Below are 24,886 nucleotides of genomic sequence, written 5' to 3'. Positions count from 1 at the left end.
TGGACCTGTAAGTCCATTTCTTTCACCAGGTGGGGGAAGTTTCCTGTCATTATTTCTTCAAATAGGTTTTCAATATCTTGCTCTCTCTCATCTTCTGGCACCCCTATAATTCTGATGTTGGTGCGCTTGAAGCTGTCCCAGAGGCTCCTTACACTATCCTCGCATTTTTGGATTCTTTTTTCATTTTGCTTTTCCGGTTGGATGTTTTTTGCTTCCTCGCATTTCAAATCATTGACTTGATTCTTGCGCTCCTCTGGTCTGCTGTCGGGCGTCTGTATAATATTCGTTATTTCAGTCCGTGTATGCTTAATTTCTAGTTGGTTCCCCAATATAAGATCGAGGGTCTTATTAGTTTTCGTGTAGATCTCATTAAGTTTATCGGCAGCTTCTAAACAGTTCTTGAGAGACCTTAAAAGTGTGGTTCTGAACTCTATATCTTCCTTTGACAATTTTGTCCTGTTTCTTTGTCTCCGCATTTTGTTATGCTTCCTTGGCGCACCCCCTAGTGGTCTTTGTTCGCAGTCTTATAGTTAAATCTTGATTGTTGTAGCTAATTCCAGGGAGGGTTTGACCTCCAGGCCAAGTGGCTCTGAGAATCAGCTGTGTCAGCAGTGAGAGAACTTCTGTCCTCTAGGGAGGTGCTAATCTAGCCTTTGCCTGAGGCTATCCGGCAAATGCCTCTGTGCAGGGCTTGGGCGGGGCGGGTCGCACAGGATCAACAGGGTGGGCCAGAGAGAGCAGTTATGGCGGCTCTCAGTCCTGTCCCCAGGGGCTCTGCCTCTCTGAGTCCCAGCACCCGCTGCAAAGCTGGGAGAGAAAGCTGCACTCGCTCTGACCGAAGCCAGACAGTCCCGCTTCTTCCGTTTGAGTCTGGGTCCCTAAAGACTCGCCCGGATCTGGTGCTCAGAGTCTGCGACTCCCTCCCGATTGAAAACAACAACCGCGCCCTCCGCCGCCAGCCCGCTCCCCGCACTCCGCACCTCAGAATTTGACTTCAGCACTGCGCCTCCTCTGAGTGTCCGTGTGCGTTTCTCTTTCCTCCTAGTTGTAGGACTTCCACTCAGCCAGCGTTCCTGTGGTTCTGGGTGATGTCCCTTCCGTTTTTAGGTTTCACTTTTGAAGTAGTTGTTCAAAGCAGCAAACTCCGGCGTTAACCTATGCCGCCATCTTGGTTCAATCTTATTAATTCATTTAGTTCCCTTTTTTAACTCCAGTAGGAGACCAATTGATAGTGAACAAGATGAACTTACCACCCTACCCAATCAGAGTAGCATTTACCAGTATCTTATTTTTTTACTCATCTTCTTCAGGGAAGCAGCAAGATATTTCATAAGTATCCCCAATCTCCCTACTAATAGAAGCTTTGACATTTATACTCTAGCCTCAACTCACTATTTTAAAAAAGGTCAAAATATCTATTTTTTTCCTCAAATAACTTATAGTATATGAAGCTTTATTAATAGTATATATGGAATATTGAGCTTACCTTGCTCCTTGAGGAGAAGGGACAGTCAATCCTGAATAGTCAGTTAAAATCAGAAATTCAACCATAAAGTACTATATAAATAATGATTAAAAAGCTATATTTTAGGAGTGATCAAAAGGTTCCAAGTGCTCTAAGACAGGGAAAGATAGAGGAAAAAACACTAACAAGAACCTGGAACCCTGGACCCAAGTCCTGAATCCACCATGAATCTTTACTGTGCCCTTGGAGAAGTCCCTTACCTTCTCCTTATTTGTATGTTTATACACATAATAAAAATTACTTCTCCCACATAATTTACAGGATTGTATCAGTAAATAGCATATAAGGGAAGGTCTAGTAAACAACAGATTATAAGATTATCATTTTAAAGTCACTCAAAATATAATTTTTTTCTTGGGGTGATTTTCTTGGCCATGGTTGCAGGTTTGTAGCAATTCTTCAGTAGACAGAAAAACTGTGTGTAATGATAATTATTAACATTCAGATGAATATATGAAGATCAAAGGGCCCAACATGCAGTCTGGTCCCTCTAAAATGATGCTGTGTGGAGTGTTGATATTTCAGAGGCCAATGCAAGGGACCCAGGGGTGAATTATAGAGCTCTCAGGGAATGTGCCCCATGAGACCATCTATAGCTCCTTATCCCACCTTCTTAGGGAAGATGCAATTAAAATGTCTATGGGGACCTACCTGCAGAGTTTACATGCATATTTTGCTATTACTTGTTATGTCTTTTTCATTTTCTAAATGCATAATTTAAAAACAGTAAGATCCACACATTTTTGTGTGTGTATAGTTTTAGAAGTTTGTCAAATGTATATGGATATGTAACTACTACCAGAATCAAGATAATAGAACATTTCCATCATGTATGCAAAAGCACAAGGTTCTTTGTGGCCAACTCCTTCTCCTACCCACTACCCTTGGAGACTATTTAACTGTTTTGTGTATATAACTGCTTTTGCAAGAATGTCCTTATGCATATGTAGCCTATGAGTCTTGCTTCTTTCACTTAGTATAATGAATTTAAGATTCATCAATACTGCTACTTTTGATTATAGCAGTAGTCAGCAAACTGCGGCTCGCGAGCCACATGCGGCTCTTTGGCCCCTTGAGTGTGGCTCTTCCACAAAATACCACGTGCAGGCATGCATGTACAGTGCAATTGAAACTTCATGGCACATGCACAAAAGTTGGTATTTTGTGGAAGAGCCACACTCAAAAGGCCAAAGAGCCGCATGTGGCTCGCAAGCCGCAGTTTGCCGACCACTGGCCTATAGTGTAATCTTTTTTTGTTTTTTAAGCAGTACTCTCTTTTATGGATAGTACAGATTGTTTATCCAATTCTCAGTTGAGGGACATTATGTTAGCTCTGTGAACATGCTGGTTTTGTGTGTGTGTGTGTGTGTGTGTGCATGTGTGTGTGTGTGTATGTTGACTCCCCATTGGAAAGGGCAAGAGTAGTCATCTTTGCAGCAGATAAAATAGACTTTAACTCAAAAACCACCAGAAGAAACAAAGATATTATATAATGATAAAAATGTCAATTCTCCAGGAGATATAACAATTATAAATACATATGCATTAAATATGCCCAATATATGAATTAAACATTGAAGGGAGAAATAGTAACACAATAGGGGGAGATTTCAGCATCTCATATTTAATAATGGAAACCAAATAGAAGATTGATAAGGAAACACTGAATTCCATTCAATTAACAATACACTTAGGATCTGACCAAGCGATCTCATAGTGATTATCTAAGTAAAATGCAAACCTATATTCACACAAAAATAACTTTGGATAGATGTGTAGTTAACTTTATTCAAAATATCCAGATACCGGTCAGTGGTCTCAGTTAGCCGAAGCATCATCTCATAAACCAAAAGGTGGCAGGTTCCATTCCAGATCAGGGCACATACTCAAGTTGTGGGTTTGATCCCTGGCTGGGTGCATGCAGGAGACAACTGATGGATGTTTCTCTCTCACACCAATGTTCCTCCCTCTTTTGCTCTTTCCCTTCCTCTCTCTCTAAAATCAATAAAAAGTAAAAATGTTAAAAAAGAATCCAGATATTTGAACCAACCCAAATGTCCTATAAGTGGGAAGTGTAGAAACAATCTTTCATATCCTATATAATAAAGAGGTAATATGCAAATTGACTGTCACACCCTTGCACAAGATGGCCATCCCCATGTCATCACAAGATGGCCAGCAGGGGAGGGCAGTTGGGAGCAATTGGGCCTGCAGGAGAGGGCAGTTGGAGGTGACCAGGCCTGCAGGGGAGGACAGTTGGGGGCGACCAGGCCCACAGGTTAGGGCAGTTGGGGGTGATCGGGCTGGCAGGCGAGCAGTTAGGCATCAATCAGCCCGGCAGGGGAGTGGTTAGGGGGTGATCAGGCAGGCAGGCAGGCAGAGGGGTTAGGGACAATCAGGCAGGCAGGCGAGCGATTGTGAGAAGGATCAGGCCTAAACCGGTAGTCGGACATCCCCCGAGGGGTCCCAGAATGGAGAGGTTGCAGGCTGGGCTGAGGGACGCCTCCCCCCCCCTCCCCAGTGCACTAATTTCGTGCACCGGACCTCTAATCTATATATAATGGAATACCTTTCAGCAATAATAAAAATATTTTGCCACTAATATATTATGGGTTAAATTGTGTTCCTCAAAAATTCATTTGTTTTACTTAGCATAAGGAGAGGGTAAAGGAGGTGGAGGAGGGTATTTGGGGGTAAATGGTGATGGAAAGAGATTTGACTTGGGGTGGTTAACACATAATACAGTGTACAGATAATGTGTTGTGGAATTGTGCACATGAAACCTGTATGATTTTGTTAACCAGTGTCACCCCAATAATTTTAATAAAAAGGGAAAATTCTATTTTAATTAAATTTGTAAATTTAATTAATTTTGTAAATTCTATTTTAATTAAAAATAGGAAAAATAATAAATAACAAATAATATGAAAACATGTGTGCACTCTCATCATATCCAGCTAGGCTCCTACAGGCAATTTAACTGCTTCTTTTCTAAGACCTTGGGATGAGGGCTATAGAAGTCCCCACAGGGAACATCCCCAAACCATTCCATGTCTCTGTGGCTCCAGCGGATTCCCATGAGTTAGCCTCTGAAATCCCAATATGATTCAACATGACATTATTTTAAAGTAACTGAACTGTGTGCTTAGGCCCCCTGGCTGTTATTTACCCACCCTAAGTACGTGTGGGCCTTCCCTTGGACTCTGATCTGAGGATTTGCTATGAGCCTATGATCATGGCCAGGGAAAACATCTCAAGTTGAATATTCTATTGATTTACTTTAAAATGATAACCCCTCTTTGTTTTACAGAGCTTTCTTCATTTGCCATTTACAGGCACAATTCTGTAAATTATGTAGGAGAGGTAATTTTATTCTTTGGTTTAGAAGAAAGAAGAAGACAAGTGACTCCTCCAAAAGCATAGTAAGTATTACTGGTGGGTTTAAAATGTGTACCCAGGTTTCTGAGGTTTCTGACTTCATGTCGAGGTTTTCCTCCATCTTTACTTGCCATAGAGATCTTAGATTCTTTTAACCAGTACCTGTTAGAGAGCATCACCAAGACTATATAGACATTATTCCATGGTTAGATTTCAGATTTCAGAACCATTAGTCATGATTGACTGTGCCTTCCATTTCAACAGCAAGGTAAGCTTTTGGTTTCATACACCTTTTTTCACATGAACTGTAATTTATGCAAAATCCACAGGGCCACTACATCTGCTATGGGTTATTTGAGCACATAAGTAGGTGTTTTGAGCATTTTTTTCCTAAACAGCAACTTGAGACTTGGGGTTTAAATTCAAGACTTCATCAATAAGAAGTACAGTGATATTTATGAAATAACATTATGTTGCTTTCCTAAAAATGATTAGCAAAAGAGTTAATGCTTCTATTGAATGAGTCTTAATTTCACCTTATTTACTATCTGTGTGCTTTCACCAAAGGTTCTTTAAAAAGCAGAAGAGAATGAAATAACCTTCCTTTAAACTACAGAAGAGTTGCAATTGAATTAACAAGATCCATTGTAATCTTTTCCTCAAAATTTCATCTTTATTATTACTAGCATATCTACAAATGTGGATGGTGAAAGACTAGCTTTTTAAAAATATATATTTTATTGATTTTTTACAGAGAGGAAAGGAGAGGGATAGAGAGTTAGAAACATCGATCAGCTGTCTCCAGCACACCCCCTACTAGGTATGTGCCTGCAACCAAGGTACATGCCCCTGACTGGAATTGAACCTGGGACCCCTCAGTCTGCAGGCTGACGCTCTATCCACTGGGCCAAACCGGTCAGGGCGAAAGACTAGCTTTTGATTTGGTCACAGATGGATTTGAATCATGAATCTTGGATTTTCTTCATACTAGCTGTGCAATTGTAGAGCTTTATATAGCTTCTCAAGTCCTCAGTTCCCTTAATGGTAAATTTGGAATTACAGTATCACATATCTTGTGATATTATTGTGAGGATTAAATGAAAAGATGTGTTTATGTATATACACATATGTAAACATGTACCTAAATATAATTTTATATCCCTATAACTTTTATTGTTTGCAGAACATACTACATTCTACAAGTGCTTATGATTGTCAAAGGTTGATAAACCTACTGACTTCAGGGGCTTGGTTTGTAAGTGAAGATGTCAAAGAGTTAGGACAATGGTAGAGAATAATGATTAGTGAATGATGTGTCCTTCGAAAGACCTCAAATTCAGATGAAAATGATTTAAAACATTGTTCTGACTCAACATATTTATATAAAAGTTCAAACATGAATCCCAACACCAAAAAAGACCAGGAGGCTAAAAGCAGCCAACAAGTTAGGAACTTTCAACCCTGATCTCCGTGATTCTGCTATGAGATGATCTCAATGAAAGAAAATAATGAGTTTAAGAAAGGAGACTCTTGCTTGGCCAGAGTGGCTCAGTTGGTTGAGCATTGTCCTATGCAACAAGAGGTTTCATGTGCTGTTGAGATGTTGATTTCCAGTCAGGGCACATAGCTGGGTTGTGAGTTTGAGTACCAGTTGAGGCATGTATGGAAGGCAACCAATTGATGATTCTCTGTTACATTGATCTCTCTCTCTGTCTCTCTCTCTCTTTCCTCCTCTCTCTAAACACGTCCTTGGGTGAGGATTAAAAAGAAAGAGAAAGGAAGGAAGAAAAAAGAAAGAAAAAAAGAAAGAAAGAAAGAAAGAAAAAGAAAGAAAGAAAGAAAGAAAGAAAGAAAGAAAGAAAGAAAGAAAGAAAGAAAGAAAGAAAGAAAGAAAGAAAGAAAGAAAGAAAGAAAGAAAGAAAGAAAGAAAGAAAGAAAGAAAGAAAGAAAGAAAGAAAGAAAGAAAGAAAGAAAGAAAGAAAGAAGGAAGGAAGGAAGGAAGGAAAGAAAGAAAGAAAAGAGAAGAAAGAAATCAGCATTTTAGTTAAGTAGCTGAAACCTTGAAATTCACATGAATTTCAAGAAGGTTTCAGCTACTTAACTAAAATGCTGAATACTGAGTTTGGAGCAATGGTGACAAAGAGTACTTACAAGTTGCATTAAATTCAATTTTATTTATATTAATACCAATTAACTGAAGAACCACTCTGCCTATGTATATAGCTTGGCTTTGGCAGTAATAACTTTTAAACTTAAAAACATTACTGAACCTCTGTGTCTTATAAGTTAAATAGGGTAACAACTAGTTAATCTTATAGTTTTATTGAGAAAAAATAAATAAATATAGATGTAAGGTGTCTTGAGCATTTCCTGGCACATAAGCAACAAGAAGTATAAGCATTCACTAGGCTCAGGGATATGACATGACAGATATATTTATTCCAAATATGTCATCTTGATTAAGACATGACTTGTTTACACAAATCAGTTTACAAAATTTTAAAAAGTGGGAGATTGTTCATTAAACTTCAGTTTCAACAATGTGTAACTCTATAGGTAATGAATGCATTAAACTTTGTTGGTAAACCCATACTTCAAATCTGACTGCCATAATGAAAATGTGCATCTACTTATCACTTTTCTATCTATCAGTTTCAATTGATTTTTTGTTAATCAATGTGTTCTTTTATGACTCATTGCTATAGGACACCTTCTGATTCCCAAACAACATCCATGGAGAACAACACAGAAGTGACCGAGTTCATCCTCCTTGGACTAACCAATGTCCCAGAACTGCAGGTCCCCCTCTTTATAATGTTCACCGTCATCTACCTCATCAGTGTGGTTGGAAACCTGGGGATAATCATTTTGATTCTCGTGGACTTTCGCCTCCATATCCCTATGTACTTTTTCCTTAGTAATTTGTCTTTGGTTGACTTTTGTTCCTCTACAGCTGTCACTCCCAAGGTTATGGCTGGGTTCCTTGTAGGAGACAAGGTCATCTCCTACAATGCATGTGCTGCTCAGATGTTCTTTTTTGTAGCCTTTGCCACTCTGGAAAATTTCCTCTTGGCCTCAATGGCTTATGACCGCTATGTAGCAGTGTGCAAACCCCTACATTACACCATCACTATGACACCAGGTGTGTGTGCATGTCTTGCCATAGGTTCCTATGTCTATAGTTTTCTAACTGCCTCTGTCCACACTATTAACACTTTCAGCCTCTCTTTCTGTATGTCTAATCTGGTCCATCACTTTTTCTGTGATATTCCTGCAGTCATGGCTCTTTCTTGCTCAGACAGGCATATTAGTGAGCAGATTCTTGTTTTTGTGGCAAGCTTCAACATCCTTTCTGCTCTCCTGGTTATCTTGATTTCCTACCTGTTCATATTTGTCACCATCTTAATGATGCACTCATCTTTAGGGTATCAGAAGGCTTTGTCCACTTGTGCTTCTCACCTCACTGCAGTCTCCATCTTCTATGGGACTGTCATCTTCATGTACATCCAGCCCAGCTCCAGCCATTCCATGGACACAGACAAGGTAGCCTCTGTGTTCTATACTATGGTCATCCCCATGTTGAACCCTCTGGTCTACAGCTTGAGAAACAAGGAGGTCAAAAATGCGTTCAAGAAGGTTGTTGAGAAGGCAACATTATCTCTAGACTTCACGTGATAAAGTTGTAAGGATCCACAATAACCTAGTTTTATTCCTGTCAGATGTTCAACATGCAATAACTCACATTTTAAGGCCCAACAATGCTCCTAAATTACTGAAATAATGCCATTTTTCCTTCAAAAGCCTATCATCTAGAAAGAAGAAAATATTGTGTCCAAATACATGATGTCTAAATTAGGATGGCCAAAAGGTACCTTAAGAATTTGGGGAGCCTTGCTTGTAATCAACCTGATTAATTATATTTAGTTTATTCACATGTTTATATTTTCTCTAGCATGTAACAATGGAAGGATATATGGAAAACATGGCACACACAAATCCGTGAAAAAAAAGCATATGCAAGAATCCCATAAATGCACATACATGCAAAAGTGGGAAATTTTTTTAAAGGGTTAGATGGAGGATGGCTAGTTTTTAATTAAATAGTTAAAATAATTTATATATCAGATTATACATTTGTGTTCAACATTATTTATTTCTGCAGTTCAAAACTATTTTAGGAGTCTAAAATTTTTAAAAAGTGATATGGCTATATAAATAAAGATATATGCTTTTTTGGCACATTTTATTCAGAACTACATATGCATAATATAATAAAGGAAATAATATTTCTTTCTTCAGTAAGTCAGGTAGTTAATTTTTCTGTATATGACTACCTTATCGTATATTTTGTAAACAAACAGCACTGATTAATAATAATGTTTTTCATTTTTCTCATTGAAAATACTAAGAAAAGGTTCATGCCACTCTTTCAGGGATGCTTCAGTGCTAGATGAGCTCTGTCATTTGTTATTCCTTTCCTAATCATTTACACTGAGTTCCTTGCTTTTTCTGGACAACTCCCAGCATGTTCCCGCATCAGGATCTTTGTCCTTGCTGTTACCAATGCTGAGAAAGCTCCCTTACTTCCTTCAGCTCTTTGCTTAAATGTTTCCATACCATAGTCACCCCACCCACCAGTGGACACTGTTCCTTCCTCGCACTTCTTGCTTTAGTTTTCATAATTCTGATCAGTACTCAAATTAAACTATTATCATTATTCCTTTATTTTCCTACTGACAGCATACACTACACAAGAGGAGTCTCTTTGTCTTCCTAACTAACAACTTCATTTCCAATACATAAATTATAACCTGTTTTATAATAATTTCTCAATAAACATGTTAATGAATATATTAGTCAAAATTTGGATCCAGCAGTCAATATATTTGAACCACTGATAATTACATGACTTCATTATCCATTATAAAATTCTCTAGAAAAGCCTCAGTTAGTTAGAATGCTGTCCATACACCAAAGTTGTGGGTTGGATCCCCGGTTAGGGCACATACAAGAAGCAACCAATGAATTCATAAATAAGTGTTTCTCTCTCTCTCTCTCTCTCTCTCTCTCATCAATCAATTAATCAATACAATTTTAGAGCATTTCATGAGACATGGCTAGGTTTTTCTTCTATATAATTACTCACTATTTGTATTTACCACTTTTGGACAAATTAATTTTTTAGAAACCATACTATCAAATGGATCATATCAAACCATCTTAATTATTTTTCATTAGTATTTCTCATTAAGTGGAAAATAACACATGAAATAAGTATTATTTAGTAAATCATAAAAATGAGAACTATAATAACTTTTCAACCCAATTGAATTTGAAAAATATATCCATAAATAATGATTATTTATTCAATGTCAATGATTATAAACAGACAAGTCTTATGTACCTCTCACCAAATTTCCTCTTTAGTTAATATTTTACTTTATCATATTACATTTGTGAAAACTAAGAAACCAACATTGATTACTACTATTATCTAAAACTTCAAGAAATTATTCAGATCATTATTTTTTACTAAGGTCATTTTGCTCTTATAGAATACAATCCAGGATGCAACATTGTACATATTTGTCATGTCTCTTTAATCTTTTCTGATCTTGACAGTTTCTCAGTATTTCCTTATTTTTCATTACCTTAATATGTATTTTGTAGAATGCCTTTCAATTTCTGTCTGATTTTTTTGGTCACATAGTTAAACAAAAGCATAGGTTTTGAGAAAGAATGAGAGGTGACCTTCTCATCATGTCCTATTAGGGGATACACATTACCAACATGACTTGTCACTGGGGGCTTTATCTTGATCAATTAAACAAGATGATCACTTAAACTTTTGCCAGGTTCTTTCATATAATGCAACCACCCCCCGTCCCTGTCCCCGTACACTCTATACTTTAGAAGCCAGTTACCAAATTTCAGTGCATACTCAGGTGGAAGAGACTACATTCCACCTCCTAGGAGAGGTCTATATAGATTACTTACAACTTTATTAGGGAAATGGAAATCAAAACTACAATGAGATATCATCTCACCCCTGTTAGAATGGTTATTATCAACATGATAAGTAATAACAAGTGTTGGATAGAGTGTGGAGAAAAAGGAAACTTCATTCACTGCTGGTGGGAATATAAACTGGTGCAGCCACTATGGAAAACAGTAGAAATCAATGGAGATATATTTAATTCTTATGATTAATGTCTAGGTGGAGAATGATAAGGTTACTAAAATAATTAAGACTAGAGTTACCATATATGACTTAGCAACCCCTAAAAGTTGAAAACATTATTTCACAAAGATATGCATCCCTGTATTAATTGCAGCACTATTCATGGTTGTCAAGACATGGAAAAAACTGAAGTGTCCTTCAATAAATGATTGGATAAATAAGATGTGGTACATATAATGGAATACTACTCAGCCATAAGAAAAGATGAAATACTGACATTTATGACAACATGGATATTATCCTGTTCAATAATATCATGCTAAGTGAAATAGGTTAATCAGAAAAAGCTAAGAACCATTTGATTTCATTCATATGTGGGATATAAAACTGAAACTCATAGACACTGACAACTGTATTGTGGTTACCAGAGAGAACGGTTTTGGGGGTAATAAAGGGTAAAGGAGGCCAAATATATGGTGATGGAAGATTTTTTACTTTGAGTGGTAGGCACACAATGCAATGCATAGATCATGTATTATATTAATGTACACTTGAAACCTACATAATCTTATTAACCACTGTCATCCAATAAATTTAATAAGAATTAAAATAAAATTTACCTATAAGGAAGAATTGTTTGTTTGTTTGTTTGTTTGTTTGTTTGTTTATATCAGGAAAACCCAAACCAAGATTGTGAAACAAATTGTCAAGAATCCGCCCTGGCCGGTGTGGCTCAGTTGGTTGGGTGTCATCCTGTGCATCAAAGGGTTGCTGGTTTGGTGCCTGGTCAGGTGCATGCCCAGGTTGCAGGCTCAATCCACACTGAGGGGTATGAGGCAGGCAGCCAATCAATGTTGTTGTGGGGACTGAACCCACAACTGGGGCATGTGCCCTGACTGGAAATTGAACTGTGACCTCTGAGCCATGTGGGCCTGGCAACAGTGATATTCTTTTTTTAAAAATATATATTTTATTGATTTTTTACAGAGAGGAAGGGAGAGGGATAGAGAATTAGAAACATCGATGAGAGAGAAACATCGATCAGCTGCCTCCTGCACACTCCCCACCGGGGATGTGGCCGCAACCACGGTACATGCTCTTGACCGGAGTTGAACTTGGGACCCTTGAGTCCGCAGGCTGACGCTCTATCCACTGAGCCAAACCGGTTAGAACAACAGTGATATTCTTACTTGAATTATGGTGCACAGAAAAGCCACTAAGAAGATGAAGTTCCCGTTCAATAATTCTGAATCTGGTCGGTGATAACCACCTGACTTTAAATTCTTGTAATTATTGGGCCAGTCTAACTCTACCATACCAGTGAGGCTTGAGTTGTTTTCCTCTTTAATGGAACTATAAGGCCACCTCGGATTCTCATTTTTCTCCCTCATTACAAATTTTTGGAGAGAAATGGTCACACTATGAGAATGCTGGCCTGAAAATATTATGAAAGAAGACTGGTCCAGCCGCTGAAAGATGAAAGACCATGTGGAGCAGAGGTAGGCAGTATCCAGAATCAGCATGCAGAAATGTAAGGCCATCTTGAACCTTTCGGCCCAACCATGCAACCATGCAGAAGATATGCAACCTCATGAGTGAACCCATGTGAAAGCAGCAAAGTACCTATTCTTAGAATTATGAGAAATAAAAGCTGTTGTGTTTTTTTTTTCAGATTAAAAGTGATTTATTTTAGGACACATAAGAAAGTTTTGCAAAGTTAGTAGACTACAAGAGGAACAAAGACAAATCAAAAGCGTTCCTATATACTAACAATAACCAAATGGAAAATGTAATAGAAAGAAAGATAGCATTGGGAATAGCAACAAAACCTCCAAAGATAAGTAGGAATAAATCTTTTCTGAAGACATATAGAACTTTATGGAGAAAACTGCAAAACATCATTAAGAATGAAAAGGAAAACATACAGCCATACTAGTACATCTTCATAGATGTGAGGGCTCAATATCATAAAGACATTTCCCTCAAATTAATCTAATATATTAAATGCTATTAAAAGCTGTTGTTTTGAGCCACTAAGTGTTGTGGTAATTTGTTGCATAGCAATAGACAGCTGAGATGTATAATCTCTCTAACTAAAACTATGTGCTGAGCTGGACCTTCATCTTCTTAATGACTTTTCTGAAAGCATTATTAACCTCTTTATTCCGTAGACTATAGACAATAGGGTTCAACATGGGGACTATTATTGTATAGAACACAGATGCCAATTGATCATTGTCCATAGAGTGACTAGAAATGGGTTGTAAGTACATGAAGATTACAGTTCCATAGAATATGGTTACAGAAGTGAGGTGAGAAGCACAGGTAGAGAAGGCTTTCTTTCGTCCCTCTGCTGAGCGCATCCTCAGGATGGCAATGAATATGAATAGATAGGAGGTAAAAATAACTGTTAGGGCAAACAAGACATTGAAAGCTGCTAAGATGAAGAGCACAATCTCATTTGTGTAGATGTCAGAGCATGAAAGAGCCAGGATTGCAGGGATATCACAGAAAAAGTGATGGACCACATTGGAATGGCAGAAGGAGAGACAGAAGGTAAATCCAGTGTGGATGGCGGATTCAACCAAGCCCCAGACATGGCAGCCTAGGGACATTTGAGCACACACTCTGGTGGTCACAGTGCTGGTGTAATGTAGGGGTTTACACACTGCTGCATGGCGATCATAAGCCATGACAGCTAGCAGGAAACAGTCTGCACTGGCAAAAGCCACAAAGAAAAACATCTGAGCAACACATCCCCCGTAGGAGATGACTTTATCCCCTGTGAGGAACCCAGCCATCACCTTGGGAGTAACAGCCGAGGAGTAAGCACAGTCTACCAGAGATAGGTTACTGAGGAAAAAATACATGGGAGTGTGGAGGCAAGAGTCCAACAGAATTAACATGATAATCCCAAGATTTCCCATGAGAGTGACGAGATATATAAGAGTGAATATTATGAAGAGGGGGACCTGTAACTCTGGGGTGTCGGTCAGTCCCAAGAGTTTAAATTCATTCACCTCTGTGCTATTCTCCATGAAGGTCATTTTGAAATTGTATTTCACCTGTCAAAACAAGAGAAGCAAAATGGATAAATTACTAATGCATGGGAAATGGCTCACAGCATACCCATGTCACCATGATGCCATTACCAGTGCAGGGTTGTACCATGCCAGCACAGCCAAGGGTTCGGTGAGCCTGAGGTGGCGCTGTGAAGGATGTAGAAAAGACAAACAAAGAGAATAAGCTGGGTCTAGGTCAGTGATGGCGAACCTTTTGAGCTCCGCGTGTCAACATTTTGAAAAACCCTAACTTAACTCTGGTGCCGTGTCACATAGAGAAATTTTTTGATATTTGCAACCATAGTAAAACAAAGATTTATATTTTTGATATTTATTTTATATATTTAAATGCCATTTAACAAAGAAAAATCAACCAAAAAAATGAGTTCGTGTGTCACCTCTGACACATGTGTCATAGGTTCGCCATCACTGGTCTAGGTGGATCATCCTGTGCCTGGCTGAGGCCACAGAGAGAGATCCAGAGGCAAGCTGAGCCTTTATTTTATAGCCAGAGGTAAACAAGGTAGTGGTCACCATAGTTACAATGTTCTTGTGAGTTTCACTTGTTTTGGCAGCACTTGCTACATCTCCCTCAGCCCATTTGCTACCCAGATAAGATCTAGGGAGTGTCATAAGGTCAAGCCTAATTATGCTAAGAGTGCTGTGCCCTCTAAGCTGGGACTTGTTTGTGGCTTTGCCAACAGGTCAGTCTGAGGCTTAATCCTATAGCCGCTCCCTACACAGGGTTGTCAATAACCAAGAGACTGTATCTTCTGACCTCCATCTTTCAATTTGTAAGGGTATGCACACATTTATTAGTTCCTGACTTCACTCAGATATTCCAAATGACCTTTTCTTCAAAATATCTACTGTTTATTTTCATTTGGGTTGAAAGTTTCTACTTTCTCTGTCAGTTACTTGGTCATCCTTGAGCCATGTAACACTCATATTAATGCAACACTTACCATGTGCCAGGTAGTATGAGAATAATACCTCATTTAATCTCCCAGCTGTCCTATTAGTTAATTACCTGAGAAAAATGATGTGCCAATGCCTTTCTGGATGTGAAGTTCTGTGAAGATTATCATTTAAGCAATTGTGATCCATCTGAGATCTAAGAAAGAAGTTTCCCTTTCTCTCCTCAGAGAAAACTGCCCCTTGAAAGATATGCCCACCCCCAAAAGTGTAAAAATCTCAAAACTATGACCATTCAAACCTCTTGCTTCAACCTCTTGAGGGAAGTAGCAGAGAATGGAGGAAGGTACTCATTACCTCCATTGGGGAGCACTGTAAGTGTCCTGAGCTTGAATTTCTTCATCCAAAAATAAATAAATACATAAATAAACAAACAAACAAACAAACAAATAAATAAGGCATGTGTTTCCTACTCTTACTTTGTCACAAAATTCTTACAGCAATTTTAAAAGGTGCACTCTCTATAAAGAGGCGGCATCTCATGTTGGTAAAGAACATGGTCTCTGGGGTCATTTAGTTCCTGCATTTCCACTTGCCAGGTGGGCCTCAGTGAAAAATAGGGATGATGATAATAGGATCTTGCAAATCTTGAGAACTCAATGATTTGACATGTTTAAATCACAAAGATTTAAATACTGTTTAATACATAGTTAGCATGCAATAAACCATAAGTTTTACTATCATTAAATAAATATTATTATTATTAATAGTAGTAGTATATAAGATGGTTGAAAGAAAGTATCAAAAGAAACCTAACACAATGGTTGGAATCCCATTACTAAAGAAACTTACGTGAATGAGAAACTTACGTGAATGGACTTCATAACTTAAATCCAAATTTGTTTAAACAAACACACTATTTTTACAAATGTTAATAAAAAATTGGGGGCTGAGCTCCAGGGATAATTACAGATACAAATTTTGAGATGCCATTTTTCATGGAATGGTTTCTGCAAGAGCAGACTATTAAAGGCTATACTCATTATTTCACCCACTTACATAATCTCATTATAAAATAGCCTCCACAGTTTTCAGAATCCAGGCTAAATATCTGGCCGAGCCTGATAAAGTCTTCAACATAGAATCCCTTAATACCTGAATTATCCAGCTTTAGAGCTCTTTCCCTCACAATTCACTTGTAGTCCATGAGCACATCTTATATCTCTACCTTCAAAGTGTATCCTGAGTTCATTCACGTGTCACCACCGCCAGTGTGACTACTCCAGGCCAAGCCATCATTTAGGGCACCCCTCCTAAGAACTCAGGCCCAGAATGGGCCATTGGAAAAGTTAAGAAAAGGAAACCTGAGGTGAGATGGAGATATGGGAGCTGAGAGATGGTGGGGACTAAGGAGTAGATATTGAAGGATTTTGAAGTTTTGTCTTTTCAACTAGATAGTAACTGTGTCCTATAGACAGTGTCTTTCTGACCCTAACAAAATAATACCAGCAATGTAATGGGTAGCCATATTGCCTTTCATGCCAGGTACTATTGTCCTAGTTCATATAGATTCAAACCCCTCTTTGTATCCTTGTGCCTAGCAAAGTGGATGGCAACTATCAATTAATTTTTGTTGGGTGGATGAGCTAGTGAAGAAATGATTGCTATTTCTACATGAAAGTAGATCTGTAAAAAATAATGCTGAACAAGAGAATAAGCAACATCTACAAAGATAAATGCTCTGAGACTAGAAGAAAAAATCTAAGAGAAGCAGAACTTACATGTATTTCATTACTATTTTCATAGAATATAGTCTTCATTAATATATATTTTATAATAGATTCCACATTTACTCAATATAGTTAATGTCAATAGTTCTCTTTAAATTCACCTGGGTATATACTCAGTAAAATATATTAAAATAACAACAGAAATACATGTATATTTATAGGAATACTAGTGGCCCGGTGCACAGATTTGTGCACATTGAAAGGAAATTAATTAGAAGAAATATTTTAATATTGCTATTCGCCCTTTCTCTATAATAGAAGTGTCAACCAAATTCATGATCGACAATGACAGATCAAAACACACACGTGTGATTGGCACCAGTGAGAGCTTTATATATATGGTGCATGTGCGAGTTAACTTAGCCTTTTATATAAACAGAATAAACTTGTTTAATTAGACCTGCTCTCTGATTTAGCTAAACTTTTTCCATCCCAGTCAAGCACCCCAACTTCTCTTTCAGGTAATTGTCAGCAACACAGCAGTAAATATCAACATGAAGCAGATTATTATTGTAGATCACACAGGGAGAACAGAGGGTAAAATATTTAACCGCAGCAGTGTTTGACTATATTCTGCGCAGTGAGAAAACCTGAAGTCATTTTCAAGGTCCACCATTTCTTACTTCTTTTCAGTCAGACCAAGTTTCTAAACTTTCTAAATCTCCGTTTTCCGGCAAATGAAAAGAAAATAGCATTCTACCGAGTCTCCTATCTACCTACTCCAGGGCTTCTGTGAGGATCAAATGAGATGAGGCATGGGAAAACACTTCACAGACATTTGGTTAAAGTGTGAAATGTTTGCATCTGGCTATAAAGCAAGCTGTGTTCCTGGGCTGAAGAAACTGCAAGGAGGCTAGTTGCTCAGGAGAGGAAGCCAGGCGCTGCTACCTGAAGTCATTACCTGGTGCCCACAGTAACTGTTTCTGGGCTGGGCTGGGCTGTGGGCCACATTTTGCACCATGGGGTCTTGGCAGCATTGGCTGCAATTTGGTGGGCTGTCACTCTGAGGTGGTAGTGGGGCCTGTGTCCCACTTGGGAGAAGCTGAGTGTTGGTTTGTTGAGGCCAGGTCCACCGTGCCGTTTCTTTGTAAAAGGCCAGTACATGTCACGGCTGCTCCTGCATTGAGCATCTGCCCCCTGGTGGTCAGTGTGCATCATAGCAACCGGTCGGACAGTAGGAGAGACACTTAGTATATTAGCCTTTTATATATATAGATAATCAAGAAGAATAATCTATGAAACACCTTTTTGTTGAATCAATAAATTTGTTATATTCATCAAATCTTCAGCAAATAAACCCTCCATGAATTTGTTTTGAGTGAACTGACTCTTAGAGAATTAATTTAACACAAATTGTCCTAGAACAATATTTTACAATTACTAGCAATAATTCCTGACACACAAAGTACTTTGAATATTTGAGTTCATTTAAGATAGAAAAGATTATAAAGCAAACATGCATTGCAAATGAAAAAATAAATAGGGCTTTATGAAAGTTTTGTTTGTGGTACATGTGTATGTGTTTGTGTGTGCTGGGTGACAATGTAAATCATGCCTTTTGCTGTGGATTCCTTGTTTAAAAAAGTCTAAAACATTTGGTCAGGAGCCTTGGGAAAGTTTGTACAAAGTTACATATGAGAATATGTTTTAATGATACAGAACCATGAACTTCAGAATGTATTTAATAAACAGGTGCAATAAACAATTCATTCAGTGATTCACTCACCCATTCATTTATTTATTTGTTCACTCATTGCCTCAACAAAGGTTTATTTGGTGTTCACCATTTTCTAAGTGCTTTCCTAAACGCAGGATTTTTAAATGATAAGAAAAAATACCATCCTCTGCTACTTGCAAAAAAATCACCATTTTCCTAATTAATGGAGGTTGTTGTAACATCTGGACTCTAGTTAAACAGTATGGAAGCATGAGAATAGTAACACTTGGTATATTAAACTCTGAAAAACTCATAGGAAGATGTTGCCCTTGTAACTTAACATAGCACATCTAATACCATAATCTAAACAGATCATAGAACTGAGCTAGAACTTTACCTTGCTCTTCAAAGAAAATAACACAACTTCACGTATGATCCTCAAATTGTTAGTCCCACTCAAAAAGAAAAGCATCTTCCATCCTGTTGAAGTTCGTACTTACTGTCTGGTCACAAAGATTTAAGTTCTCTAGAGGCTGGGAAATATAAGAAGAAGGTAATTATCAGGTGAGGATTATAAAATATTCTCCAACCTGTCACACAGGGATATTGTTGGGAGTACAAATAGGAAAAATGTACTCTGTAAATGCTGAGCAGCTCCAAGAAGGAATCATCATACTCACCATAGACAACATTTTAGCTTGAGGGTTTATCCCTAACCATTGTTGTAGGCTCACAGTAATATGCCACTGAAATAAGGCCTCTGAGTAAAATGGACAAAATTTTACATTAAGATCAATGAAAAAACACCATGAGCCTTTGGCATGCAGACTGGTAACTAAAATGTCAGAGTAATGTTGGGATGTTAGAGGCCAATGATTGGGAACCAGAGGGATTTATACATACATGAAGGTGCCAGGGGACTAGGTGCTCAAGAGAGCAATGTGAGTCTTCCACCCCGGTCATTTACAGTAGAAGCAATTAGACTGTAGAGACTGAGCTTAGTTTGTGAAGACATAGTACTAATGTGTTTACATTACTTGGGGCTATGTCTTCTTGAAAGTGTAGACGTCTTCAGCAAAAGAGATTCAGGCAGAATCATGAGGGGGTAATGGAAACAAGCTGGGAGGTTATAAAAGTTGTGCTGCCCCACATCAACACGACTTCCTGAAATTCATGTGAAAACGGTTACAAGTGCTGTAATCCCTCAGCACTTCAGTTCCCTTCTTTATAAATGGAGATGATGATAGTGTCTGCTTCACACAGTGTTATGAGGTGCATATAAGTTAATATTTATAAAGTTTTCAAAAAAGAGCCTGGTATATTGTGAACTCTCATTAAACACTATAAAGCAATTACAAAATCTTACTTTTTGTGTGTGAGAAAGCCTCCATTCATTTTTGAAAAAGTGTCTATTTCCTCTAAGAAATCATTTATCTTTTAGAAACCTTAGAAGTCACCATGAGTTAATTCCAAAGACCCTAACATGTAGTTGGGGGTTGCAGTGTGTGTTAATAATTAACAAACTGAGAAATAAGACAGAGGAGAATCAAAATGAGAGCTGTTTAAGTTGTCAAGGCAATTTGGAAAACAAGGATTCATCTGTGGTACATTTGGCTCACCTACTGAATTTCAGACAAAGCTGAATAACCCTGGAACACACACACACACACACACACACACACACACACACACACACACACAATTCCAGCCATATTTCTATGTAGAAATTATAACATGGCCACCAGGAGCTGAGATATGACATTTTTGTGGATGATCTTTACCCAAATTCTTCCTATTTTTAATAATTCCCCACTACATGAAAACTGGTGGAAAGAAAAGAACTAAAGAAAACCTAGTCTAAAAAATTAAGGAAAGTATGAGATCAATGTCTCACTAAATAGAGAAACCAATAAAGATATAGATTTCAACAAACAAATAGAAATTCTTGATTTGAAAATAAAATTAAATAACAAAGATTTCATTAAAGTGGATCAGTAGAAGATTTAAACTGGCAGGGGAAAAAATCAGTGAATTTTAAGACAGGTCAGTTGAGAAATCCAGTCTGAGAAGCAGAAATAAAGAATTATGAAGAAAAACCATAGTCTCACAGAACAGTGGAATCCTATAAGACTATTAACATATGCATAATGGCAGTCCAAAAAAAGGAAAGGGCCAGAAAGAATATTTGAAGAAACAAATGGCCAAAAATTACTCAAATCTGAGGAAAGAAATGGATATACAAATAGATTTAAATTTTATCATAATGAGGTTCAAAATATGAGTGATATGTATATACTAACAAATTTATAGCATTTATACAAAATAAGTTATTAATATTATTGTCTTTTTGGTAACTTAAAAAATTAAATATTATATTTTATTTAAGTGAATTAAAATATGCTTTTATCATCCCTTTTCCCCCTATTTTGTGATGTGTTTCCTCTATTAAAATTGTCATATACCTCATTGTGGGGTTAGAGTGATAAGAAAAGATAAACTGAAGAACTTATATACTTATATGCATAACCCATGGACATAGGCAATACGGTAGTGAAGACCTGGAAAGGTGGACAGGGGCTGGAAGGAGAGGGGTAAAGGGGATAAAATGGGAGATACCTGTAATACTATCAACAATAAAAATATATTAAAAAATAAAATTGTCATATAAACATTATTTTAAGACATGACCTATTTTTATTATTATTAGATTTATTGGGGTGACATTAATCAACATGAACATATAGGTTTCAGGTGTGGGTTTCTATGTTACAAGGTCTGTATATTGCACCATGTGTCCACCACCCAAAGTCAAATCTGTCACCTTACAGCAGGACCCCATATTCCCTCCATCCCCTTTCCTCTGGCTACTACCACACTGCTGTTTGTGTTCATGAGTTTCAGTTTTATATTCAACATATGAGTGAAATCATATGTTCTTAGCTTTTTCTGACTGACTTATTTTACTGAATATAATGTTCTCAAGGTCCATCCATGTTGTTGCAAATGACACTATTTCAGCCTTTCTTATAGCTGAATAGTATTTCACTGTGTATATGTACCACATCTTCTTTAACCAATCCTCTAATTGCAAGACATTTTGGTTGTTTCCATGTCTTGGCCACCATAAATAATGCTGCCATGTACATAGGGGTGCATATCTTTGTGAATACATGATTTTGAGGTGTTTGGGTATATCCCCAGAAGAGGGATTTCTAGGTTATATAATACTCTATTCTCAATTTTTTGAGGAATCACCAGACTGCTTTCCATCATGGTTGTACCAGTCTATATTCACACCAGCAGTGAATGAGGGTTTCCTTTTTCCACAACTTCTCCAACACTTGCTATTTCCTGTCTTGTTGATAATAGCCACTCTAAGAGTTTTGAAGTGGTGTCTCATAATTTTTATTTGCATTTCCCTAATTGCCAATAAGGTTGAACATTTTTTCATATTTCTATTGGCTGTTTGTATGTCTTCTTGGGAGAGGTGTATTTTCAGGCCCTCTCCCCACTTTTTGATTGGGTTGTTTGATTGTTTAGTGTTGAGTTTTATGAGTTCTTTATATATTTTGGAAATTAAACCTTTGTTGGAGCTACTGTTGGCAAATATCATCTCCTATCTGGTTGGCTGCCTCTTTGTTTTGGTGTCAGTTTCTTTTGCTGTGCAGAAGCTTTCTAGTTAGATATAGTCCCATTCATTTATTTTTGCCTTTACTTCCCTTGCCTGTGAGGTGAAGTTCACAAAAAGTTCTCTATGATCAAGGTCCATAGTTTGGTACCTATATTTTCTTCAATCTTATTGTTTCAGTTCTTATATTTAGGTCTTTGAATTAATTTTTTGTACATGGAAACAAACTGTAATCCAGTCTCATTTATTTGCATATGGCTTTCCAGTTTCCCCAGCATCATTTGTTGAAGAGACTATCTTTACTCCATTGTGTGCTCCTGGCTCCTTTTTCAAAAATTATCTGTCCATTTACATGTGGTTTTATAGCTGGCCTCTCTATTCTGTTCCATTCATCTGTGTGTCTGTTTCTCTGGCAATACCATGCTGTTTTGCTTATCATAGTTCTGTAGTATAATTTGAAGTCAGGTAGCATGAAGATATGACTTATTAATATGGAAATTTGGCTAGAAAAAGAAATGCCTGTGTAAAGACATGCATTTTCATTACAAAAGAAAATAATAAATATACACTTAAGGAAGTATTTTATAAGATTAATAAAAATATAAAATAGATTGCTTTTTATATGTAAAAGAAAATAAAATATAATTTAAAAAGCAAACACAAGATATATAACATATATTTTTACTAAGCTAAGTATTTATATTCATATGGGATGGGAGGACTGGATGAAGGAAGGTGAAGGGATTAGTCACAGAACCTACAGGCATAACCCATAGACACATAAAACAGTATGTGATGGCCAGAGGGAAGAGGGGGCAGGGCTGGGTAGAGGTGGGCAAAGGTTGGAGAGAAGGGGACATATGTAATAATGTCAACAGTTAAAAAAGAATGTGTTCTCAGACACAAAAATAATTGTTTTAAATTCTACTATAACAATGGACCTATCTCACACACATCTTAACTAATTTCTCCTTCATAGGTATGTGGGCTTCATGAGTTTCTCATAAATGATGCTTGTGTGTGCATATACTGATACATACATATTACTGTACATGTTCATGTGGGAGTGAACATATTTATTTAAATATTTTAAAAATAAGAATTATATATTCATGGATTAGTCTTCTTAACCTATTATTCCTAGGTGTCATATTTTTGAGACTTTTGCATTATGCTACATGAAATAAGTCTGTCAGAAAAAGCTAAGAACGATATGATTTCATTCATATGTAGGATATAAAACTGACACTCATGAACACAAACAGCAATGTGGTGGTTGCCAGAGGGAAGGGGATAGGAGGAAAAGGGGGTCCTAATATAAGGTAACAGAAGATTTGACTTTGGGTGGTGGATACATGGTGCAATATACACATCTTGTAACATAGAAACCCACACTGGAAACCTATATGATCATGTTGACCAATGTCACCCCAATCAAGTTAATAAATTTTTAAAAAAACATTTGCTTTTGAGATGTAATTGTTGGAGAAATTACTACAGGAAATTAGGAATTTTGTGGCCAGAAAGGTAAATATTTTATCCAGATAGATCTGAAACTGTCTTACTGTTGATTCTATATAATTAAACTATGAATCCTATAGAGGACTTTGCCTTTCCTATAGCCTTTTTAAAGGCACTCTTGACCTCTTTGTTCCTCAGGCTGTAGACCAGAGGGTTCAGCATGGGGATGACCGTGGTATAGAACACAGATGCAATTTTATCTGTGTCCATGGAATGACTGGAGCTGGGCTGTAAATACATGAAGATGGCAGTCCCATAAAAGATGGAAACTGCAGTGAGATGGGAAGCACAGGTGGAAAAGGCCTTTTGGCGGCCCTCAGATGAGTGCATTCTCAGGATGGTGATAAATATAAATAGGTAAGAGAACAAGATGATCATGACAGAAAAGAGGATATTGAAACCAACCACCAAAAAAATAACCATCTCGGTGATGTAGTTGTCTGAACATGAGAGAGCCAAGAGAGGAGGAGCATCGCAGAAAAAATGATCAATCACATTGGACTTACAGAAGGAGAGCCTGAACATGTCCCCAGTGTGGATGGAGGCATTCAGGAAACCACAGATGTAGGAGCCTATGACCAGGCGTGCACACACACCTGTCGTCATGGTGGTGGTGTAATGCAGGGGTTTGCACACTGCTGCATACCGGTCATAGGCCATGGAGGCCAAGAGAAAACTTTCTACGGTGATGAAAGCTGCAAAGAAAAAGAACTGGGTGACACAAGCATTGTAGTTGATTATTTTTTCTCCGGTGAGGAATCCTGCCATCATTTTGGGAGTGACAGCTGAGGAATAACCAAAGTCCACCAGGGAGAGGTTACTGAGGAAAAAGTACATGGGTGTGTGGAGACCAGCGTCCAGCAGGATCAGGTTGATCATCCCCAGGTTCCCAAGCAGAGTGATGAGGTAGATGAGAGAGAAGATTATGAAGAGTGGGATCTGCAGTTTCGGGTCATCTGTTAGCCCTGCAAGAATGAACTCAGTCACCTCGGTACTGTTTCCCATGAGGATTAATTGAGATTTATGTGGCTGCCCTGTAGCAATGAGAAAACAGAATCAGAATGACTAATGGAGATAAGACTCTGCTGAAATCAACCAGCATGTCTACTCTGTGGCTCATTTCACTATTGCAACAGCATGTTTCCAAGAGTCTGTAGATCTAAAGCATGGCTATGACAATAAAATGCAGTTGTAAATTATTGAGAGATCATAGAAAATTCAGGTAGAAG

The 24,886-nt window shown here is 37.7% G+C and overlaps 3 protein-coding genes across 3 annotated transcripts; 1 reads left to right on the top strand and 2 right to left on the bottom strand.

Annotated features, from left to right (window-relative positions):
• Window positions 1-7,636: 7,636 nt before the first annotated feature.
• On the top strand, window positions 7,637-8,578 carry LOC132242254 (olfactory receptor 5B3-like). Its single transcript, XM_059711157.1, has one exon. It carries the CDS (start codon window positions 7,637-7,639, stop codon window positions 8,576-8,578), a length of 942 nt encoding a protein of 313 aa, XP_059567140.1.
• A 4,605-nt stretch (window positions 8,579-13,183) lies between these two features.
• On the bottom strand, window positions 13,184-14,131 carry LOC132242253 (olfactory receptor 5B2-like). Its single transcript, XM_059711156.1, has one exon. The coding sequence runs from the start codon at window positions 14,129-14,131 to the stop codon at window positions 13,184-13,186; it is 948 nt and encodes a 315-aa protein (XP_059567139.1).
• Window positions 14,132-23,717: 9,586 nt separating this feature from the next.
• LOC132242252 (olfactory receptor 5B12) lies at window positions 23,718-24,665 on the bottom strand. The gene has a single exon (XM_059711154.1). The coding sequence runs from the start codon at window positions 24,660-24,662 to the stop codon at window positions 23,718-23,720; it is 945 nt and encodes a 314-aa protein (XP_059567137.1). The 5' UTR covers window positions 24,663-24,665.
• Window positions 24,666-24,886: the final 221 nt, after the last annotated feature.

Source organism: Myotis daubentonii, chromosome 9 (genome assembly GCF_963259705.1).
Source record: "Myotis daubentonii chromosome 9, mMyoDau2.1, whole genome shotgun sequence".
Lineage (NCBI taxonomy): Eukaryota > Metazoa > Chordata > Mammalia > Chiroptera > Vespertilionidae > Myotis > Myotis daubentonii.
The sequence above is the reverse complement of the archived record's forward strand: the minus strand, read 5'-3'. Positions and strand labels throughout refer to the sequence as shown.

Excerpts from the sequence above, each read along its gene's own strand:
- LOC132242254 (XM_059711157.1), top strand. The coding sequence starts at position 7,637 with ATGGAGAACAACACAGAAGTGACCGAGTTCATCCTCCTTGGACTAACC.
- LOC132242253 (XM_059711156.1), bottom strand. The coding sequence starts at position 14,131 with ATGACCTTCATGGAGAATAGCACAGAGGTGAATGAATTTAAACTCTTG.
- LOC132242252 (XM_059711154.1), bottom strand. The coding sequence starts at position 24,662 with ATGGGAAACAGTACCGAGGTGACTGAGTTCATTCTTGCAGGGCTAACA.